Below are 23,440 nucleotides of genomic sequence, written 5' to 3'. Positions count from 1 at the left end.
TTTTTTTTTAATACTGCTTTTTTTTTTTTTTTCTGAGACAGAGTTTTGCTCTTATTGCCCAAGCTGGAGTGCAACAGCGCCATCTCGGCTTGCTGCAACCTCCACCTCCCAGGTTCAAGCAATTCTTATGCCTCAGCCTCCCAAGTAGCTGAGATTACAGGCACGTGCCACCATGCCCAGCTAATTTTTTTTGTATTTTTAGTAGAAACGGGGTTTCACCATGTTAGCTAGGCTAGTCTCGAACTCCTGACCTCAGATGATCCACCCACCTCAGCCTCCCAAAGTGCTGGGATTACAGGCATGAGCCACTGGGCCCAGCCTAAATAGTGCTTTTAACACTTATTTTTATACTCAAATCTGTTCCCCTGTCCACCGCCATCACCATGCTTCCTCTTTTCCATCAGAGCCTTGTTGACGTTCTGCTACTCCCTGTCTATGTGCTTTTCCTTTTTTGTTCTAATTCCAGGAAATGAGTCTTTTTGTTTTGTTTTGTTTTGTTTTTTGAGACAGAGTTTCGCTCTTGTTGCCCAGGCTGGAGTGCAATGGTGCAACCTCGGCTCACTACAACATCTGCCTCCCAGATTCAAGGGATTCTCCTGTCTCAGCCTCCCGAGTAGCTGGGATTACAGGCACCCACCACCACACCTGGCTAATTTTTTGTATTTTTAGTAGAGACAGGGTTTCACCATTTTGGTCAGGCTGGTCTCAAACTCCTGACCTTAGGTGATCCACCCACCTTGGCCTCCCAAAGTGCTGAGATTACAGGCATGAGCCACCATGCACCACCGGAAGTGAGTCTTAATGCCAGTCTTGCTGGGTTTTTTTAGATGGGCATGTGTTATAATTTAGCTAATGAGATGTTTAGGCCATCTATCGGGATATTTCTGTGACTTCCCCTGTTCTCAAAAAGGATACAAGAGGCCAGGTGCAGTGGCTCCCACCTGTAATCCCAGCACTTTGGGAGGCCGAGGCAGGTGGATCACTTGAGGTCAGCAGTTTGAGACCAGCCTGGCCAACATGGTGAAACCCCATCTCTACTAAAAAAAAAAGTACAAAAATTAGCTGGGTGTGGTGCTGGGTGCCTGCAATCTCAGCTACTCAGGAGGCTGAGGCAGGAGAATCGCTTGAACCTGAGAGGGAGAGGTTGCAGTGAGCAGAGATTGTGCCACTGCACTCCAGCCTGGCAACAGAATGAGACTCCGTCTCAAAAAAAAAAAAAGGCCAGGCACGGTAGCTCACGCCCGTAATCCCAGCACTTTGGGAGGCCAAGGCGGGCAGATCATGAGGCCAAGAGATCGAGACCATCCTGGCTAACATGGTGAAACCCTGTCTCTACTAAAAATACAAAAAAGTTAGCCGGGTGTGGTGGCGCATGCCTATAATCTCAGCTACTTGGGAGGCTGAGGCAGGAGAATCGCTTGAACCTGGGAGGCGGAGGTTGCAGTGAGTGGAGATCGCACCACTGCACTCCAGCCTGGCAACACAGCGAGACTCCTCAAAATAAATAAATAAATAAATAAATAAATAAAATCGGGACACAAGAAAGAAGATAGTGATGATGGTGATTTTTTTTTTTTTTAGATAGGGTCTAATTCCATCACCCAGCTGGAATGCACTTTGCAATCATGGCTCACTACAGCCTCTTCCAGGCTCAAGCGATCTTCCTGCCTCATCGTTGTTATTTTTTGTAGAGACAGGGGTCTCACTGTGTTGCCCAGGCTGTCCTTGAACTCCTGGCCTCAGGTGGTCCTCCTGCCTCCGCCTCCCTAAGTGCTGGAATTACAGACGTGAGCCACTGAGCCTGGCCTGAAATCCAATTTTTAATGTTGCCTCAAAGATACCGAAAACATGGTGAGGGACAAATGGCACGTCTGTTGGACACATCAGACAGTGGCCATCGATTTGCTAGTTTAGCCTTTCACTGGGGTACAAGGTGAAGCCTAAAGTTTTCTAAACTTCAGACTTGAAGTTAAAGTGCTTCTCTCCACTTCCAGGGGTTGGTGCCCCTGTGCCAGACAGAGCAAACGGGAGGTAGCTGTTCTTCGACCCCTTTCTCCTTTTCCTAGGCCCTCTGCAGCCCCACCACACTTGGTCCCCACGCTGACTGGCTAAGGGTGTGTTGGGCCCGCCTGAGGCCCAAGCCTTCCCTCTGCCCAGAGCTGGGGACCCCTGTCCAATGGGCACTGAGCTCACAGACCCTCGGTATTAGGTGGCTCCTTTGTAGACCACGGACAGAGCCTGGGCCGCAGAACAGAACCCACACTCGGGCGCAAACCACTACTCAGGGCTGCTTCCTGGGATGGAGAAGAAAGGCTTTGGGAGTGGGTGCACCAAGGGCACAGGAGTCCTCGGCTCGGCCACCCCAGTCCGGCAAGTGGCAGGACAGACCCAGCCTGCCCTTCGCTGAGCGCCATTGGGAGCTGGTGCCCCTGCCCCGGCCACAGTCGCGATCGCAGAAAATCCAGAGCCAGAACTGTAGTTATGCAAAAGACTCCGGTGCTCCATACCCACCCTGGGTGGCAAGGCCTGCAGGCGAGCATTGTGAGCATGCAGTTGGTGCCTGCAGCGAACACGTCTGTCCCCCACCCTGGGTGCCCCGTGCACCCGCCCTACCCAACAGCCTCGCCCAGGCAAGCGTGGGGTCTGGAGCATGGGGCACAAGCAAAAGGGACGGTGAGGCACCTGGACCCCGACCAGGAGACGCTGAAGTTAGGGTTTTTGATGTGGGACAGGTGGAACTGGAGTTAGAAGGTGAGTGTTAGCAGACAGTCCCATAGACAGGAGTCAGGAGACCCAAGTTAGTCGTGGGACTGTCACTCCCTAACCGAAGTGGCCCAAGATTTCTGTGAGGCTGTACTTTTTCTTTTGGCGGGGCCTGGGGTGGGAGGGTGGCAGACAGACCCTTTCTTTGGTGCCCAGGTTGGCACGATCACAACTCACTGCAGTCTCAACCTCCAAGGCTCAAGTGATCCTCCCACCACAGCCTCCTGGGACTATAGGCATGTGCCACCACACCCCACTAATTTTGGTATTTTTTGTAGCCGTGGGGTCTTGCCATGTTGCCCAGGCTGTTCTTAAACTGGGCTCAAGCAATCCTCCCACCTTGGCCTCCTAAAGTGCTAGGAGGCCTCGCCACTAGGCCCAGCCTGAGCCACTGTGCCCAGCCCCCAGTCTTTTTCTAACCACTCTTTTTTACATGGATGAAAAACACCTATTGATAAATAAACACATATATAATAGTACCTACCTAATGCAGTTACTGTATGAAATAACTGAATTAATACATGTAATGCACTTAGGAGACTGCCTGATGTTTAGTAAGTGCTACACAAGTAATAAATAAATAAATGTTAAACAAAAGAGGATTATAAATGAGTAATTTCAATTAAATGAGGGACTGTAGAGAAGACTGGGGAAGAATTAAGCACAAAGGTCTTTGTAGAGGAAGTAAATACATGGCAGGCTGTAAAATGATCATTCAGAAGCAGTCCAGGCCGGGTGTGGTGGCTCACGCCTGTGATTCCAGCACTTGGGGAGGCCAAAGTGGGAGGATCAATTGAGATCAAGAGTTCAAGACCAGCCTGGCCAACATGGTGAAATCCCATCTCTACTAAAAATAAAAAATTAGCCGGTCATGGTGGCAGGCACCTGTAGTCCCAGCTATTTGGGAGGCTGAGGCAGGAGAATCACTTGAACCCAGGAGGCAGAGGTTTCAGTGAGCCAAGATCGAGCCCCTGCACTCTCTGCACTCTAGCCTGGGCAACAGAGCAAGACTCCATCTCAAAAAAAAAAAAAAAAAAAGTTAGCCAAGGGCTATGGCAGTCACTTGTAATCCCAGCTACTTGGGAGGCCTAAGTGGGAGAATTGCTTGAACCTGGGAGGCAGAGGTTGCAGTGAGCTGAGATCACACCTCTACACTCCAGCCTGGGCAACAGAGACTCCATCTCAAAAAAAAGAAAAGAAGCAGTCCATATGAGCCCATGAAAAAGACCTTGCTCAGGGGTTGTTTCGACAGAGTCACCCAAAGCTACCTTCCTTCTAGCTTTGCCTTTGAGCTCTGTAAATTACTTCAAAGAAACTTACACTTAAACTGAATCTAATGCAATTGTTCCTGTTATTTTTTTTCCCAGTTCCATACCCTACTTCAAGTCTAACACCTTCACTTTGTACTTTTGCCTTTGGATTCTAATGTGAAGAAGGAAAAGGACTTCAAGGCAGAAAGCGGTGAAAAAAATACCTGCCAGGACATTATGAGGAGAAACCAAACAATAAACCGGCCATGGTTTTGCAAGGTGGGCAAGGCCAGGAAGAGGAGATCGGGAGAGAGAGGTCCGACGTGAAGATGTGCACAGAGATGTCTGGAAAATAAGCCTAGAAAAAATAGTCTTCATAACCCGTATAGGGGAGAGTGGAAAAAAACTTGGGCAGAGTTCTGATGTGGTGTGCCATCACAAGACACATGCCAGAGAGAAGCCGTACCAGTGTAAAGAATGTAGGCCAGGCTCGGTGGCTCACACCTGTAATCCCAGCACTTTGGGAGGCTGAGGCAGGCGGATCACGAGGTCAGGAGATCGAAACCATCCTGGCTGACACGGTGAAACCCCATCTCTACTAAAAATACAAAAAAATTATCCGGGCATGGTGGTGGGTGCCTGTAGTCCTAGTTACTCGAGAGGCTGAGGCAGGAGAATGGCATGAACCCAGGAGGCGGAGCTTGCAGTGAGTTAAGATTGCGCCACTGCACTCCAGCCCGGGCAACAGAGTGAGACTCCGTCTCAAAAAAAAAAAAAAAAAAAATACGGGAAAAGCTCCAGCCAGAGCAGAGCTGAGAGTGCATACCCAGGAGAGGCCCCAAACATGTGGCAAGTGCAAGAAGAGCTTTAGTTCTGGCTCAGGCCTCACCATGAATCGCACCAGGGAGAGGTGATATCATTGCCTTGACTGTGAGAACACTTTACATGCACCACTGGGATGGTGCATGGAAGAATCCACACTGAAACAAAAAAAGGGTGGAAACAATTCCACCCTTACGGCGAGTGTGGGAAAAGCTTCAGGTCAAGCTCATGCTTCACTGTGTACCAAGAATCCACCTGGGGAGAGACCCTACAGTGCAATGGGTGTGAAAAGGCTTCCAGCCTCAGCATGACATTTGTGGTAGACAGAAGAGAAGCCCTGTAAATCCTGGAGGTGGGAAAGTTTGGGCCACAGCATTAGCTTAATTTTACATTATAGCATCTACCTGAGAGATAAACCTTACGAGTGTCATGCATGGGAGAAGAGATTTGGTGGAGCCCTCATCTTTTAAGATGCCAGAAAACCCCCATCTCAGGAATGACGTAACAGAGGAAAGCTCTAAAAGACTAGGTTTCTGGCCAGCCTCGGTGGCTCACACCTGTAATCCCAGCACTTTGGGAGGCCGAGGCAGGGAGATCATGAGGTCAGGAGATCAAGACCATCCTGGCTAACACAGTGAAACCCCATCTCTACTAAAAGTACAAAAAATTAGCCAGGTGTGGTGGCAGTCGCCTATAGTCCCAGCTACTCAGGAGGCTGAGGCAGGAGAATGGCGTGAACCCAGGAGTTGGATCTTGCAGTGAGCCGAGATTGCGCCACTGCACTCCAGCCTGGGCAACAGTGCAACACTCCATCTCAAAAAAAAAAAAAAAAAAAAAAAGTCTAGGTTTCTGCTGGGGTCAGTGGCTGTCACATGTAATTCCAGCACTTTCAGAGGTCAAAATGGGAGGATCACTTGAGGCCAGGAGTTCAAGACCAGTCTGAGCAACATAGCAAGACCTCAACTCTACAAAAAATTTTAAAAATTAGGAAGGCTGGGTGGTGCACCCATAGTCCCAGCTATTCAGGAGGCTGAGGCAGGAGGATCACTTGAGCCCAGGAGTTCAAGGCTGCAGTGAGCTGTGATTGTGCCACTGCACTCCAGCCTGGGCAACAGGGAAAGACCCTGTCTCAGAGGGAAAAAAAAAAAAAAGACTAGATTTCCTTGGTCATAAGCAACAATATCCAGCAAAGGAGAGAAACCACTACTCCAAAGGCGTGTGTCTTGTGAATAAAATACCACATGAACAAAGCCATCTGGTGTTTTCCTTCATCCCAGGATTAATTACATGGTGTTGAATAGATAGTACAGGCACGGGAAAGAGTGTGTGTTTTCACTTCCTGTGTCCTATCTTCACATGTCAGCCAGTGGACAAAATACTGAGCAAGGGTCAGGGATGTCAAGACCAAGGGAAGATTCCCTGATAGGAAGGGACATAACCCTTGAAATATAACAGGGTTATCTAGGCCACAAATGGTGATTTTAGGGTGACCTCTGAGAGTTTTCTCTTGACCCCCACTCATCACTCTGGCTTTATTTGCTGGCCCTGGCTAAGCACGTGGGCTCCCTCAGGGAAATATCATCGAGGTTAACAATCATGCTTAGGTTTTTAAGAAATACAAGTGTTGGCCGGGCGCGGTGGCTCACGCCTGTAATCCCAGCACTTTGGGAGGCCAAGGCGGGCAGATCACGAGGTCAGGAGATCGAGACCATCCTGGCTAACATGGTGAAACCCCGTCTCTACTAAAAATACAAAAAATTAGCTGGGCGTGGTGGCAGGCACCTGTAGCCCCAGCTACTCGGGAGGCTAAGGCAGGAGAATGGCATGAACCCAGGAGGCAGAGCTTGCAGTGAGCCAAGATCGCGCCACTGCACTGCACTCCAGCCTGGGCGACAGAGCGAGACTCCGTCTCAAAAAAAAAAAAAAAAGCAAGTGTTTTCTGTACTAGTACTGAATGATTGTTATGTAGAGAATGTATATCATCAAAGCAAAAAGGAAAAAAAATGAAGCTGGGTGCAGTGGCTCATGCCTATAATCCCAACACTTTGGGCGGCTGAGGTGGGTGGATCGCCTGAGGTCAGGAGTTCAAGACCAGCCTGGCAAACATGGTGAAAACCCATCTCTACCAAAAAGTACAAAAATTAGCTGGGCGTGGTGATGGGTGCCTATAGTCCCAGCTACTCGGGACGCTGAGGCAGAAGAATCGCTTGAAACCAGAAAGTGGAGATTGCAGTGAACTGAGATCATGCCACTGCCCTCCAGCCTGGGGGACAGAGTGAGACCCTGTCTCGAAAAAAAAAAAAAAAAAAGGAAAAAAGGCAATTTTCTCCCCTCTTTTTTATTATTACTTTGAGCTGCCAAAGTACTTTTCTTTTTGCCTACTTTCTCATTTGTAGTGCAGATTCTGTAAACCTTTTCCCCACTCTCTAACATGACATCCGTGCCTGGTAATGCTTTGGTGTTCTCTTACTTTAGGTAGGATTGTGTCACTCCCCCCAGTGCTCCTAATGCAATTCCCCCCAGCCAGTTTTTCCTCTATGTCCCTTCTTTTGGAATTTTCAGATAGCCCTAGTGGGTCCACAGACATTCTGACATTGTGCATCAGACTCTATAAATATGGACTTTTCTGGGGGAAAGGCCGGTGGATTTCAACAGATTCTAAGAAGGCTACCTTATCCCCAAAATGTTAAGACCAATTGCTTTAGGAAGTCTTTAATGTTCTTATGGGTTCTTCTTCCTAAAGAGACAGCAGGGCCAGGTGTAGCGGCTCATGCCTGTAGTCCCAACACTTTGGGAGGCTGAAGTGGGCTGAAGTCGGAGGATCGCTTGATCCTTTGCCCAGGAGTTTGAGATGAGCCTAGGCAACATGGCAAAACCCCATCTCTACGAAAATGCAAAAATTAGCCAGGCACGATGGTGTGTGCCTATGGACCCAGCTACTCAGGAGGCTGAGGTGAAAGGATTGCTTGAGGTCAGGAGTTAAGAGACCAGCCAGGGCAATGTGTGACAGCCCGTCTCCTCACACAAAAAAATTAAAAATTAGCCAAGAATGATGGTGAGCACCTGTAGTCCCTGCTGCTCAGGAGGTCGAAGTGGGAGGATCACTTGAGCCCAGGAAGTTGAGGGTACAGTGAACCATAGTCACACCAGCCTGGGTACTCCAGCCTGGGTGACAGAGTGAGACTCTGTCTCAACAACAACAAAAAAGCAGATTTTAATCATTTCCCCCTTTTTCACTTTTAACAAATGGAAATAACTCAATGTAAAAATTAACTGCTTCATATTCCAATTGATCGCCTTAGAGCTATACTGTTCCATCGGTGTCAGGTTCACTACTACGCCAACTGTCATGCCCAGGGTCAGGTTCCAACTCATGCTGAGGTCCAAAGGGAGTGGGTGGATGAGCAGATCGCTGAAAACACTCGGGGGGCCGTAGGCAGGTGAAATGTAGTTTTATTTAGCAGCTTTCTTATCAGATGCTCACTTACACTAGTTCTCTTATACTGTCCGCCTTGTCTCGGCTGCTTAGTCTGGTGGCTCCCACACGCAGCTGTGAAGCTGGCTCTTCAACACCAGCTACTTAGGAGGCTGAGGCAGGAGAATCGCTTGAACTCGGGAGGCAGAGGTTGCTGTGAGCCGAGATCGCGCCACCGCACTCCAGCCTGGGCGAGGGAGTAAGACTCCATCTCAAAAAAAAAAAAAAAAAAAAAATCCTTAATATGCTAATATTCACAAAGGAGAATACACTCGTGCATTCATTTTCCAGGTCTGCTGTAACAAAGTACCATAAGCTGGGTGGTTTAAAACAATAAAAAAGTATTGTCTGTCAGTACTGGAGTTTAGAAGTCAGAAACTAAGGTGTCAGCAGGTCTATGCTCCCCCTGAAACTTGCAAGGGAAACCTTGGCTCTTCATAGCTTCTGGTGGTTTGCTGGCAACCTTTGGCATTCCTTGGCTTGCAGCTGCATAACCCCAGTCTCTGCCCTTGCGATCACGTGACCTTCTTTCTTGTGTGCCTGTGTCCACACAGTCAGCTTCTCATAAGGACATCAGTCACTTTGGATTAGGGGCTCATCTCATCCCAGTAAGATCTTGTCTTTTTTTTTTTTTTTTTTTTTTTGAACAGAATCTCACTCTGTTGCCCAGGCTGGAGTGCAGTGGTGCGATCTCAGCTCACTGCAACCTCCACCTCCCGGGTTCAAGCGATTCTCCCTGCCTCAGCCTCCTGAGTAGCTGGGATTACAGGCACCCGCCATACCCAGCTAAGTTTTGTATTTTTAGTAGAGTCACGGTTTCGCCATATTGGCCAGGTTGGTCTCAAACTCCTGAACTCAAGTGATCTGCCTGCTTCGGCCTCCCAAAGTGCTGGGATTACAGGTATGCGCCACCATGCCTGGCCAAGACTTCGTATTAACTAATTATATCTGCTATGGTTCTATCTCCAAAAAGGTCACATTCTGAGGTACTAGGGGCTGGGAGTTCAACAATTCCTTCTGTAGGGGGAGAAGTGGAGAACACAGTTTATGACAACTTGTAATTTGCACCTATCTAATCACACCAAACAGATCTGAAAGAGTTGTCAAAAAGAGGCTAGTATCCTGATAAGGGATGGCCAATATGAATTTATACGAAACATGGTAAGAAGGGGCATAGTTTGGCTTCAAGCCAAACTTGAAGTAAAGTAGGACCTTCCTTTTTAAGGAGGCAAAAATCCCTGCTGAAAGTCTTTGCTTTCACTTTCACCCCAATGGTTTTTTTTTTTTTCTTATTTTTCTTTTTGTTTCCTTTTTTCTTTTTTTTTTTTTTTGACGGAGTCTTACTCTGTTGCCCAGGCTGGAGTGCAGTGGCACGATCTCGACTCACTGCAACCTCCGCCTGCCAGGTTCAAGCGATTCTCCCACCTCACCCTCCTGATTAGCTGGGAATACAGGCGCCTGCCACTACACCCAGCTAATTTTTTGTATTTTTAGTAGGGATGGAGTTTCACCATGTTGGCCACACGGTCAGCTTCTCATAAGGACATCAGTCGCTTTGGATTAGGGGCTTATCCCATCCCAGTAGGACCTCATCTTCTTCTTTTTTTTTTTTCATCAGTTCAAGACTGATGGTCCTCACTCTCAACCTCAAGTGATCCACATGCCTCGGCCTCCCAAAGTGCTGCGATTTCAGGCATGAGCCACTGTGCCTGGCCCACCCCAATGTTTTAGAGAAACTGGCACAATGCTGCAGAAGAATTCTGAAACACTATTCCATTATTTCATTTATTTAATGAAATAATGAAAATTAAAAAAAATTATTTATTTGCAATAGGGTCTTGCTCTGTTGCCCAGGCTAGAGTGCAGTGGTGCAATCATAGCTCACTGCAGCCTTTAATTCCTGGGCTCAAGTGATCCTCCCACCTCAGCTTCCCAAGTAACTGGGACTAGATGTGTGCACCATCACACCCAACTAATTTATTTTTTGTAGACGGTGGGGCACTGGCAGAGTAGGGAGGATCTCACTATGTTGCCCAGGCTGATCTTGAACTCCTGGGCTCAAACGATCCTCCTGCCTTGGCCTCTCAAGATGTTGGGATTACAGGCATGAGCCACAGTGCCCGGCCTTATTCTGCCTGTTGAAGACAGCACCTTTTAATGGCTGTTGGTTTAAAGTGTATGAACCAATCATGTTGGCTCATGCCTATAATCCCAGCATTTTTGGGAGGCAGAGACAGGAGTATTCCTTGATCACAGGAGTTCAAGACCAGCCTGGGCAACATAGTGAGACCCCATCTCTACCAAAAATAGAAAATAAAATAGCCTGGTGTGGTGGCCCATGTCTGTAATCCCAGCACTTTGGGAGGCTGAGACAGGTGGACTGCTTGAGCTCAGGAGTTTGAGACCAGTCCCGACAACATGGCAAAACCCTGTCTCTACCAAAAATGCAAAAATGAACCAGGCATGGTGGCACATGCCTCTGGTCCCAGCTACTTGGGAGGCTGAGGTGGGAGGATCGCTGGCACCCGGGAAGTTGAGGCTGCAGTGAGCTGTAATCATGTCACTCCACTCCAGCCTGGGTGACAAAGCGAGACCCTGTCTCAAAAAACAAACAAACAAACAATGGTCCCCATGGCCACATGCCCACTGCTGCACCTCTGGCTGTAATGTGAATGGTCTGGGGTGATGTTATGTAACAACCAGCCCCTGCAAATGAGGATAGCCACTACCAAGCTTCTCAGTGATGCTGATGGCCCCCCAGCCAGGGCATTCCTTGGAACCTTGGTAAACAGAATGCTCTCCAGACCCTCCTAAGGAACATAACTGAAGGTGGGTTGTTTGGTCTTACCTTCTAGTTCTATCCTAGTTTGTGTATGTATGAATCTTTGGATCCCTTTGTTAAGTCCGCCATGGTTTTGTCATCTCTACTTCATTTAATGTGGGCCACTGACTTTTCTAAGCTTTCAAGAATCACTCCAAGGCCAGGTGCAGTAGCTCATGCCTGTAATCCCAACATTTGGGAGGCCAAGGCTGGAGGATCACTTGAGCCCAGGAGTTCGAGACCACTCTGGGCAGCCTAGGGAGATATCATCTGTCCAAAAAAATGGTTTTTTTTTTTTTTTTTTTTTTTTTGAGACGGTGTCGCTCTGTCAACCGGGCTAGAGTGCAGTGGCGTGATCTCGGCTTACTGCAACCTCTGTCTCCCAGGTTCAAGCGATTCTCCTGCCTCAGCCTCTGGAGTAGCTGGGACTACAGGCATGCGCCACTATGCCCAGCTAATTTTTGTATTTTTAGTAGAGACCGGGTTTCACCATGTTGGTTGGCCAGGATGGTCTCGATCTCTTGACCTCATGATCTGCCCGCCTCAGCCTCCCAAAGTGCTGGGATTACAGGTGTGAGCCACCGCGCCCAGCTAAAATATGTTTTTTAAAAATTAGCCACTCGTGGTGGCATGTGCCTGTAGTCCCAGCTACTCAGGAGGCTGAGGTGGCTAGATCACTTGAGCCCAGGAGGTCAAGGCTGCAGTGAGCTGTGATTGCACCACTGCACTCTAGCCTGGACAGTAGAGCAAGACCCTGTCTATAAAAAAATTTAAAAGCTACCAAGAAGGTCCTCTGACACACACTTGGCATTAAATTGGTGGTTACTTGCCCTGTCATTTTTTTCTCTTCAAGGAGTCAGTGACTTTCAGCAAGAGCCACCCAGTTCCATAGTCCTTATTTTCCTGTTTGTCCCAAACCTCTACAAGTCAATAGATCCCTTTTCACCTGTATCCCATCCCAGTTCCCCACAAGTGAATGACTTAGTGACTGAACAGGTACCACATGCCAGGACTATTAACAGTGATGGGGGTCTTCACTCCCTCCTGGCGAGTGACCAACTCCACAATCCACTCTCACAGCAGCTTCCTAGGACCACTCGTGGCAACAAATGTCTAGATCAGGTTATCTAAAGCAGAGCCTGAGACAGGGATTCAGAACCATGTGACTGACAGTGTGATTTATTTGGGAAATGCCTTTGAGGGAGGGAATGAAACAGGATAGAGAAGGGAGAGAGCCAAGCATGGATGAAGGCTCAGAAAAAGTCTAGCTTGGCCTGATCCAAGGGTGCCAGAGCAGTCATAGCACCCTGGAGTCTTCCCCACTTTAATCAAGTGAACCAGGTGTTGGAGTGTAGAGAGGAAGTGACTCCTGGGTGAGGTGAGATGGCTCTCATCTCCTGAGGGCAATTCTCCAGTTTTAGAGAACAAGAGCTGTGAGCACTTGTGGCCCAAACTCAGAGCAGCTGGGGATGGGGGTCTCAGCTTGGTAGAGGGGACTGGACAGGGCACCACAGTGTATGACACATACGGTCAACAAATATTTATTGGGCATTTATTGTAAGCCAGGCAAGTCAGCAGAAACAGGGCCTGAGCAGTGCCCAAGAGCACTCACTCACTCTCCCTAGCAAATAGGCTCAGGGGAACTCTCTCGTGCATGTCATCCTCTTTCCCACTCAAAACTCCCACCCTGACCTTCCTGGAAGGCAGGGCTAACAGGACCTCCTGCCTGCCTGCTCATGACTGATTACTTTCAATCCCAGGTGCAATGCAAACTGAAACTCATTCTGTATATCACCACTCTATGGGAGAGGTCTATTTCTGGGGCACCCAGGAGTCAGCACACATACTGCTGGGACCAGGACTCGTAATTCACCTTGGTCCAATTCCTTCTATGGGTTTAGCTGGCTTCATTCCTGTGGGTAATACAAGATCAAACAGTCCACAGCTTTGCCTGTCTTCTCTGTTCCCCTAAGGTTCCTCTCCCTTTGCCGTAAGATGTGACTGACCAGCACAGTTTCTCCTGAATTGACAAACTGAACTCCTCCTTCTACTGGCTAAACCTTGACGTCAGTAGAATCAAACCAAAAACAAGGTAGAGTGTTTCACAGAGAAGTGGTGGATAGAGTAAGGCAGCAGAAACACATACCATCCATCCCCTGAGCCTGAATTTTGCCAAAATAGAGATACTTTAAGTCCATTTCTTTTCAAAGGGGTTAATGCTCAAAGTGGGAATAGTGACTAGGGTATTCTAGTGGTTGGAATAATAATTTCTAGAAAAGGTTCATTGCTGAGATGCCAAAACCGACATCATGCTGAAGAATTCTTTTACTGTGCACTTCCCTGAATAGATAGACCGTCAAACAGGCAGAAGCTACAAATAAAGCTTACTTCTACTGAACTCATGAGGCTGTTCCTAGTGTCAGTTTTGAGTTTCAAGTGAAGATCGAATGTCATCTGCAGGCTTTCCGAATTCCTCAACCATGTCCATCCATGGATTCTCTTCTTGTCTAGATTCCCAAGCATGAAGATGCTAACTAAAGCATTTCTCAATGGGGAATACAAACAGATATCTATTATTGTGGGTTCTCCAGTGTTCCTAAAGGCTGAGTTCTAACTAAAGGATTTCAACCTATTTGTGGGTTTGATGGTTACGCTGGAAAAATGCTTGAAGTTGTTACTTTGCTCATTATAGGAGTATGGTTTCCCTCCAGGAAGGCTTCTCTAAAATTAAGAGCTATTCTACAACAGAGACCCCTCTACACTTAAGGTATTTATGGGATCTGTCCTCTCATGGCTTCTCAGGTGTTTAAAGAGGCTACAACTCCAGCTGAAATTCATTCCACATTCTTTACATTGAAAAGGTTTCTCACCAGTATGGATTCTCTGATGTTGATTAAGATGTGACTTTAGAGTGAAGCCTCTGCCACATTCATGACATTGATGGGATTTTGTGCTGGAGTAGATTTTTTGATGTTGTTTGGTGTGGGAACACTGGCCAACATTTTCTCTACATATATCACATTGATAGGGCTTCTCTGCTGTATGAGTTCTGTAATGCTGAATGAGGTCTGAACTGTAACCAAAGGCTTTTCCACAGATATCACACTGATAAGGCTGCTCTTGTAACTCAATCTTCTTGTCTTCAATCACTGTCAAGTTCCAACTATATGCTTCCTCACAGATGCCATTTTTTTCATTTTTCTGACCCATGTGGAGCACCTGATGTTCGATCAGGCTAACGTACTGAAAAAAGATTTCCCCACATTCACGACACTGATGGGATTTCTCTCGGGAGTGGAGTCGCAGATGTCCAGCCAGGTGGGAACGCCTCCCAAAGCCTTTCCCACATTCATTACACTTGAAGGGTCTCTCCCCACTGTGCACGCTCTGATGCTGAACAAGGTGGGACCTCACTCTGAAGGCTTTCCCACATAAAGGACAAGTGTAGGGCTTCTCACCTGTGTGGACGCGCTGATGCTGAGTTAGGTGCACGCGCTGGTTGTAGCTTTTCCCACATTCCTCACACCTGAATGGTTTCTCCCCAGTGTGTATTCTTTGATGTTGAATAAGATGTGCACTCTGAATGAAGCTTTTCCCACACTCATTACATTTATGTGGTCTCTCTCCAGTGGAAGATTTTTTGTGGACATATGGGACTTCACTGCAGTTCATCCTCTTTGAAGAGGGTTGTCCTAGTATCTCTTTCATGGGAATTCCCTGCTTTCTATCCAGCTTGCCTTGAAACTCACAGCCTTCCCCAAAATCTTGAACTTGAGAAACATTTCTTTGGGTTTTTCCAGATAGTTCCATGTCTGCTTCTGAATATTCTGAAATTTTCGTCTTAACACTTAATTTTGTGTTCTTACTTCTTTTGTCACTGCCTAAAAAAAAATAAAGAGCAAGTGCAAATGTCATCAGTTCTTTTTTTTTTTTTTGAGATGGGGTCTTGCTCTGTCGCCTAGGCTAGAGTGCAATGATGTGATCTTGGCTCACTGCAACTTCTGCCTCCCGGGTTCAAGCGATTCTCCTGCCTCAGCCTTCCAAGTAGCTGAGACTACAGGTGTGCATGACCACACCCAGCTAATTTTTGTATGTTTAGTAGAGATGGGGTTTTGCCATGTTGGCCAGGCTGGTCTCAAACTCCTGACCTGGGTGATCCACCCGCCTCAGCCTCCCAAAGTGCTGGGATTAAAGGTTTAAGCCACCATGCCTGGCCCATCAGTTCTTTTATAAAGGAAAAATAAACTGTCATAAAAAATGTTCATCAGATGAAACTATGATGTAACAGGAGTAACAGAGGTGGATGTGTGTGTGCACTTGATGCCAAGAGGAATGTAAACAATGAACTTTTGGAATTTTCCGATGAAAAGAGTAAGACACATCCATGGGATGGCAGAAAATATTTGCAAACTATGCATCGGACAAAGGACTAATATCCAGAATCTACAAGCAACTCAAACAAGTCAACAAGAAAAAAAAATCCCATCAAAAAGTAGGCAAATGACATGGAGACATTTCTCAAAATAATATATACAAATGACCAACAAACATGAAAAAAATGCTCAACATCACTAATCATCAGGAAGGTGCAAATTAAAGCCACAATAAGATACTGCCTTACTCCTGCAAGAATGGCCATTATTAAGAAGTCAAAAGACCGGATGTGGTGGCTCACACCTGTAATCCCAGCACTCTGGGAGGCCAAGGTGGGCAGATCACCTGAGGTCAGGAGTTCAAGACCAGCCTGGCCAACATGGTGAAACCTCCATCTCTACTAAAAATACAAAAATTAGCTGGGCATGGTGGCAGGCACCTGTAATCCCAGCTACTCGGGAGGCTGAGGCAGGAGAATCGCTTGAACCCAGGAGGCAGAGGTTGCAGTAAGCCGAGACCACGCCATTGCACTCCAGCATGGGCAACAGAGCAAGACTCCATCTCAAAAAAAAAAAAGGCTGAGTGCAGGTGGCTCATGCCTGTAATCCCAGAACTTTGGGAAGCTGAGGTGGGTGGATCACGAGGTCAGGAGTTCAAGACCAGCCTGGCCAAGATGGTGAAACCCCGTCTCTACTAAAAATATAAAAATTAGCTGGGCATGGTGGTGGGTGCCCTGTTATCACAGCTACTCTGGAGGCTGAGGCAGAGAATTGCTTGAACGCACGAGGCAGAGGTTGCAGTGAGCCAAGATTGCGCCACTGCACTCCAGCCTGGGCAACAGAGAGAGACTCTGTCTCAAAAAAAACAAAGAAGTCAAAAAACAATAGATGTTGGCATGGATGTGGTGAAAAGGGAACACTTATATATTGCTGGTAAGAGGTAAATTAATACAACTTCTATGGATAACAGTATGGAGACTTCTTAAAGAACCAGAAGTAGATCTGCCATTTGATCCAGCAATTCCACTACTGGTATATCTACACAAAGGAAAAGACAATATACCAAAAAGACTGTAAGCGTATGTCTTCTGCAGCACAATTCACAACTGCAAAGATATGGAACCAATCTAAGTGCCCGTTGAACAATGAGTTGATAAAGAAAATGTAGCAGGCTGGGTGTGGTGACTCATGCCTATAATCCCAGCACTTTGGGAGGCTGAGGCAGGTGGATCACCTGAGGTCAGGAGTTCAAGACCAGCCTGACCAGCATGGTAAAACCTCATCTCTACTAAACATACAAAAATTAGCAAGGGATGGTGGTAGATGCCTGTAGTCCCAGCTACTTGGGAGGCAGAGGCAGAAGAATCGCCTGAACCCAGGAGGCAGAAGCTGCTGTGAGTCGAGATTGCATCACTGCACTCCAGCCTGGGTGACAGAGTGAGACTCCATCTCAAAAAAGAAAAACAAAAAACAAATACACAACTGGGTGGTGAGAACTGACAAAAACTGGAAGAATGAGAGCGAAGGATGATGAAGAGGGTATGCAGTCAGGGAACATCTGACTAGGAGTCAGGAAATAAGGCAAAATAAGCCAACAAGAAGCACTGTCAAGAGGGTGGGTGATGCAGCAATCCCTGTCCCCTTCACCCTTAGCCAATATTCTAGCCTCAGTTTTCCTCCCCTGGCACATCATCCTTCTCCTTTGGGAATGCTCATCACCTTTACTATCTGCTACCCCCACCAGACCATCAGCTGCATGAGGGCATGGACTGTATCTCTGTTCTGGTCACTGCAGATCCTGTGCAACTAGCAACACAGACTCTCAATAATATGGCTGGATGTGCAAAACATGTGTTCCCCCTTTGATCCAGAAAAATGAGGGAGGACCAGGCATGGTGGCTCACACCTGTAAATCCTAGCACTTGGGGAGGCCAAGACTGGAGGATCGCTTAAGTCTAGAAGTTCGAGACTAGCCTGGGCAACAGAGCCAGATCCCTTCTCTACAAAAAATACATAAATTAGCTGGGTGTGGTGGTAAACACTTGTAGTCCCAGCTACGCAGGAAGCTGAGGTGGGAGGATTAGTTCAGCCCAGGAAGTGGAGGCTGCAGTGAGCTGAGATCCCACTACTTTACCCCAGCCTGTGTGACAGAGCAAGACCCTATCTCAAAAAAAAGAAAAAAACCCAAAAAAAAACAAAAAATGGGGGAGGCAAGTGAGCATTCACTGGGAAACTAGCCATAGAAACAATTGCAAGGAAGGAATAAAACAAAAGATAACTATTTTAAAGCGATTGCTTTTCAAGTCCAAAGCGCTATTGGTGGATTTCCCAAATGAGGGAGTCATCGAGTAGAATGGGAAAACGCTAGCTGAGAGGATAGCTCAGCGCAACCCAGAACTTTAAAGACACTTTACTGACTTCTATGCCACGGTGGAAGGTGCAGCGTGGCTCTAAACATCAAAGGCAGAATTTTAAAAAAAAAAGAAAAACATTTTGGCCAGTCTTAGAATCGTCTGAAGAATATTAGTAAGGGCCTTTAAGTTCACAGCACGGTTTCTGACTATCTCATTCACAGATAAATTTACTGTCACTTGAACAGATGTTTAAAAATACCGGCCAGATGTGGTGGCTCACACCTGTAATCCCAGCACTTTGGGAGGCCAAGGCGGGTGGATCACTTGAGGTCAGGAGTTTGAGACCAGCCTGGCCAATATAGTGAAACCCCGTCTCTGCTAAACATACAAAAAAAAATTAGCTAGGTATGGTGGCACATGCCTGTAATCCCAGCTACTCGGGAGGCTGAGGCACAAGAATTGCTTGAACCTGAGAGGCGGAGGTTGCAGTGAGCTGAGATCGTGCCATTGCACTCCAGCCTGGGCAACAAGAGTGAAACTCCATCTCAAAAACTAGAAAAGAAAAGAAAAAAAGAATGGCTGGGCACAGTGGCTCACGCCTGTAATCCCAGCACTTTGGGAGGCCGAGGTGGGTGGATCACGAGGTCAGGAGATCAAGACCATCCTGGCTAACGGTGAAACCCTATCTCCACTAAAAATACAAAAAATTCTCTGGGTGTGGTGGCGGGCGCCTGTAGTCCCAGCTACTCCGGAGGCTGAGGCAGGAGAATGGCGTGAGCCTGGGAGGCAGAGCTTGCAGCGAGCCAAGATCGCGCCACTGCACTCCAGCCTGGGGGACAGAGCGAGACTCCATCTCAAAAAAAGAAAAGAAAAAAAGAAAAAGTCACAGGCATAAACAGTTATCAGGACAAAAGAGAAAAAAATTGAAGTTCAGCAACTGGAAACAGTTGAGTAAATTACAATGCCACCACACAATGGCAGAATGTCAGAAATAAACAGGAGGGCTGAACAGCACTGGAAAATGTGTATGCTTAATATTTAATTCTGAGTACGACTACGTGAAACAGACTTTTGAAAAAAAGGAAACATACTAAGTAATAACAGTTCTATTAGTTAGGGTGATGTGATTTTGGGTGATTTATTTTTTCTTTTTATTTTCTCCAAGCTTCCTGTACTACTATTATGTTATTGGGTTTGTGCTTGTTTGTTGTTTGAGAAGAAGTCTCGCTCTGTTGGCCAGGCTGGAGTGCAGTGGCTATTCACAGGCACAATTAAACTCACTGCAGTCTTGAACTCCTGGGCTAAGAGATCCTCCCGCCTCAGCCTTCCGAGGAGCTGGAACTACAGGCACATGCCACCATGCCCAGGCAATTTTTAAATTTTTTTGTAGACACAAGGTCTTGCTATGTTGCCCAGGGTGGTCTTGAACGCCTGGCCTCAAGTAATCCTCCTAGCTCAGCCGCCTCCCGAAGCACTGAGATTACAGGTGTGAGCCACTGTACCCAGGCTATTGTTTTAAAATAAGTAAAATAACTAAATTGGGAAAAGGGGAAAGACAGAAAAGCATATAAGGGAGCCAAATCCTCATTTACTACCATAGAAAGTCAATAGATAACATTTAAAATTGATGAGCCAACTAATAATAGCAGTATTATTTTAAAATACGGAATTACCAGAAGGAACCACTAACAGCTGAGAGCACAGCCTGCACAGTGGCTCATGCCTATAATCCCAGCACTTTGGGAGGCCAAGGCAGGCGGATCACCTGAGGTCAGGAGTTCAAAACCAGCCTGGCCAACATGGGGAAACCCTGTCTCTACTAGAAACACAAAAATTACTCGGGCGTGCTGGTGCGCGCCTGTCGTCTCAGCTACGTGGGAGGCTGAGGCAGGAGAATTGCTTGAACTGGGGAGGCGGAAGTTGCGGTGAGCTGAGATCTCGCCACTGCACTCCAGCCTGGGCGACAGAGTGAGACTGTCTCAAAAAATAAATACATAAGAACCAAATAAACAATAACCTTTGCCTCTTCCTACCCCTCCAGTATCACCACCCATCTGTCCTGTTGTACCATACTAATAAAACACCTTTTGCTTTTTGCCTCCAGTTATCCCCCAGATATAAACTCCTCACACGTACATCTCTGGGATTTCTCCCTGAAGTGGCGTTTTAGGTGTTCGATCAGATGCGAATGGCGACCGAAGTTCTTCCCGCACTCATTGCAGCCATAGGGCCTCTCTCCGCTGTGGACGCTGTGGTGCTGAACCAGGTGGGAGCTCACCCGGAAAGCCTTTCCGCACACCTGACATTTGTAGGGTTTCTCCCCTGTGTGGACGCGCTGATGCTGGGTGAGGTGCACTCGCTGATTGTAGCTCTTCCCACATTCTCCGCACTTAAATGGTTTTTCTCCAGTGTGGATGCGCCGATGCTGAATAAAGTTTGAGGCTTGGAGGAAGAATTTGCCACAATCGCTGCATCTGTGCCCTCTCTCGCCATGTGTGCTTTGCTTAGGGCTAATGTCTGTGATTGCGTCCAGATCCCTTTTCTGGGAAGGAGTCTGCCTTGATTTCCCCACAGTGGGGTTGACCTGCCACCTTTGTACCATGCCTTTAAGGTCACTGACTTCTGCAAAGTCTGGATCCTGGGGAACGCTCCTTTCGGTGTGTTCTGGCACCACCCAGTGTGATTCAGAGTCATCAGAAATCTGCTTCGCTATGAGCTCCATATTGTCCCTGGACTCATAACCTGAAATAACAGAGGGAGAATTTAAAAATGAGCTTTTCCTTGAATTTGAAGAAATAAAATGAGGGGATAATGAAGTCAAACTGACATGTGCTAGGGATCCATGATTCTGTAAAGGGACTTTTACAGTACAGGGATGGGATGAAAAATATTCAAGCAGAAAAGTGAGGGAGGTTAAGGAAGGAAGAGCTGGCAAAAAATGTTCAAAGGAAGGAGACTGAAAATCAGTCATTCCACTGAACGAAGAGGGTCTCCTCTCAGTGTGGCACTTACAAATACCTGTATCATGTTAAATGTTCTCTTGTGTGTGTGTGCGCGCGCGTGTATGTGTGTGTTTTGAGACAGGGTCTCACTTTGTCACCCAGGCTGGAGTGCAGTGGGGCCATCATGGCTCACTGCATCCTCAACCTCCTGGGCTCAAGCGATCCTCCCACCTCAGCCTCCCAAGTAGCTAGGACTACAGGTGCACACCACCATGCTCAGCTAATTTTTATATTTTTGTAGAGATGAGGGTCTCATTATGTTGCCCATGCTGGTTTCAAACTCCTGAGCTCAAGTGATCCTCCCACCTCAGCCTCCCAAAGTGCTGGGATTACAGACGTGAGCCAACGCAACTGAGCAATATTCTTTTTTTTTTTTTCTGTTGAGACAGAGTCTCGCTTTGCCACCCAGGCTGAAGTGCAGTGGTGTGATCTCAGCTGACTGCAACCTCTGCCTCCCGGGTTCAAGTGATTCTTCTGCCTCAGCCTCCCGAGTCACTGGAACTACAGGCGTGCACCACCATGCCCAGTTAATTTTTGTAATTTTAGCAGAGATGGGGTGTCACCATATTGGCCAGGCTGGTCTCGAACTCCTGACCTAGTGATCCGCCCACCTGGGCCTCCCAAACTGCTGGGATTATAGATGTGAGCCACCGCGCCCAGTCACGACTGGGCAATATTCTTAATAAAACTGGATAGCAGGTTAGGCAGCTAACCCCATCTTCACCTTCCTCTTCTTGTGAATTCATAGCCTAGAAAAGAAAGGTGATCTTTCTAGGTTTCTCAGTGCCCAGAGGATTTCAGTTTGGTATGAATTAATCTGAAGGAAAAAAGACATTCTTTCTATATCCAGAGAAGAACCTACTGCTTCCAAGAGCTAGGTTAATGTTCAGCAGTCACTGATAAAACGGTGGATGTTTCAGTGGCTATAATTAGTCCCTTTGTGCAACTGTATCAGCAAGATACTTTACTCAAAACATTGATGTTTTAATATGGTTTGCAGAGACAAATCTTCAGTAGTTAACAAAAAACAGAGTATTGGCCAGGCACACTGGCTCATGCCTGTAATCCCAGCACTTTGGGAAGCCAAGGCGGGCGGTTCACTTGAGGCCAGGAGTTTGAGATCAGCCTGACCTACACGGCAAAACCCTGTCTCTACAAAAAATACAAAAATTATCAGCCGGGTGTGGTGGCTCACGCCTGTAATCCCAGCACTGTGGGAGGCCAAGGTTGGCGGATCATTTGAGGTCAGGAGTTTGAAACCAGCCTGGCCAGCATGATGAAAACCTGTCTCTACTAAAAATACGAAAAAATGTAGCCAGGCGTCGTGGCACACGCCTGTAATCCCAGCTACTCAGGAGGCTGAGGCACAATAATCGCTTGAACCCAGGAGGCAGAGGTTGCAGTGAGTTGAGATCACACCACTGCACTCCAGTCTGGGTGACAGAGCGAGACTCTGTCCCCCCAAAAAAAACAAAAACAAAAAACAACCCAGGGAGTATCATGGCCTATTGAGAATGTCCCAAGATAGTTTCGTGAGGAGAGTGTTCAGTATTATATTAGTAATAAGAGCTAAACATTTGCTGAGTGCTATGAGTCCAGCACTACACTAAGTACTTTACAATTTTATGGTATATTTAATCCTTACAATGACCCTTTAAGGGAGCTACCATAATCCTTTTTTGATATAGTCAGAAGTTATAATTCCTAAACTATGAAGACAATTTTAATTTTAATTTACCATATAGCTACTTTTACTTACCTTCCTAAAAAGACACTGAAACAGTAAAAATAGGGATATAAACAAAAAACCCTATCACAAAACCAGACTTTTTATGTTTTTTCCTCCCTCATTTAACTATGCAGCTAATCCCAGCTACCACAGTATTTTTTTCTCTTTTATTCATATCTACTAGTCTCACACATTCATTTATTTATTTATTTATTTATTTATTTATTTATTTGAGACTGGGTCTTGCTCTGTCACCCAGGCTGGAACATAGCAGCACAATCACAGCTTACTGTTACTTCTAACTCCCTGGTTGAAGCAATCCTCCCACCTCAGCCTCTATAGGCATGCACCACCATGCCTGGCTAATTTTCGTATATTTTGTAAGGGTTTGTCTCACTATGTTGCCCAGGCTGGTCTCAAACTCCTGGCCTCAAGTGATCCTCCTTCCTTGGCCTCCCAAAATGCTGAGATTACAGGCATGAGTTCCTGCGCTCTGAGCAGGCAGCCTACTCACTTCCTCCTTCCCTTGTCTCTCAATGGAGACATGTCTCTTGAGCTGAGGTCAGTCCTTCCTCCTTCCTGTGCCCCAGATCTCACCATACCTTCCTGCTTTCTAGGGATCTCCCAACATCAGCTAACTGGCCCTCCATTTTTTTCTCTTTTTTTTTTTTATTTTGAGATAGGGTCTCACATTGTCACCTAGGCTGGAGTGCAATGGCATGATCTCAGCTCACTGCAACCTCCACCTTCCAGATTCAAGCAATTCTCCTGCCTCAGCTCCTAAGTAGTTGAGAGTACAGGTGCGTGCCACCATGCCCGGATAATTTTTGTATTTTTAGTAGAGAGAAGTT

At 46.9% G+C, this 23,440-nt stretch overlaps 1 protein-coding gene across 5 annotated transcripts in view; it reads right to left on the bottom strand.

The window, feature by feature from the left end:
• Positions 1 to 8,481: 8,481 nt before the first annotated feature.
• Positions 8,482 to 23,440, bottom strand: part of ZKSCAN5 (zinc finger with KRAB and SCAN domains 5) — a 34,941-nt gene continuing 19,982 nt past the window's right edge. For 3 of the 5 annotated variants that reach the window (XM_030796934.1, XM_030796936.1, XM_030796935.1), the window contains 2 exons: positions 19,995 to 20,600; positions 12,295 to 15,012 (listed from right to left, as the gene is read on the bottom strand). In XM_030796934.1, coding sequence (XP_030652794.1) covers positions 13,871 to 15,012; positions 19,995 to 20,600 — 1,748 coding nt within the window. In that variant the 3' untranslated portion in view covers positions 12,295 to 13,870. Of the gene's footprint in view, positions 8,522 to 11,443; positions 15,013 to 19,994; positions 20,601 to 23,440 lie in introns of those variants that run through there. The other 2 variants (XR_004026500.1, XM_030796932.1) reach the window with 2 other exon arrangements.

Source organism: Nomascus leucogenys, chromosome 17 (genome assembly GCF_006542625.1).
Source record: "Nomascus leucogenys isolate Asia chromosome 17, Asia_NLE_v1, whole genome shotgun sequence".
In the NCBI taxonomy this organism is placed as follows: Eukaryota; Metazoa; Chordata; class Mammalia; order Primates; family Hylobatidae; genus Nomascus; species Nomascus leucogenys.
Note: the sequence above shows the minus strand (reverse complement) of the source record. Positions and strands in the feature narration are given on the sequence as shown.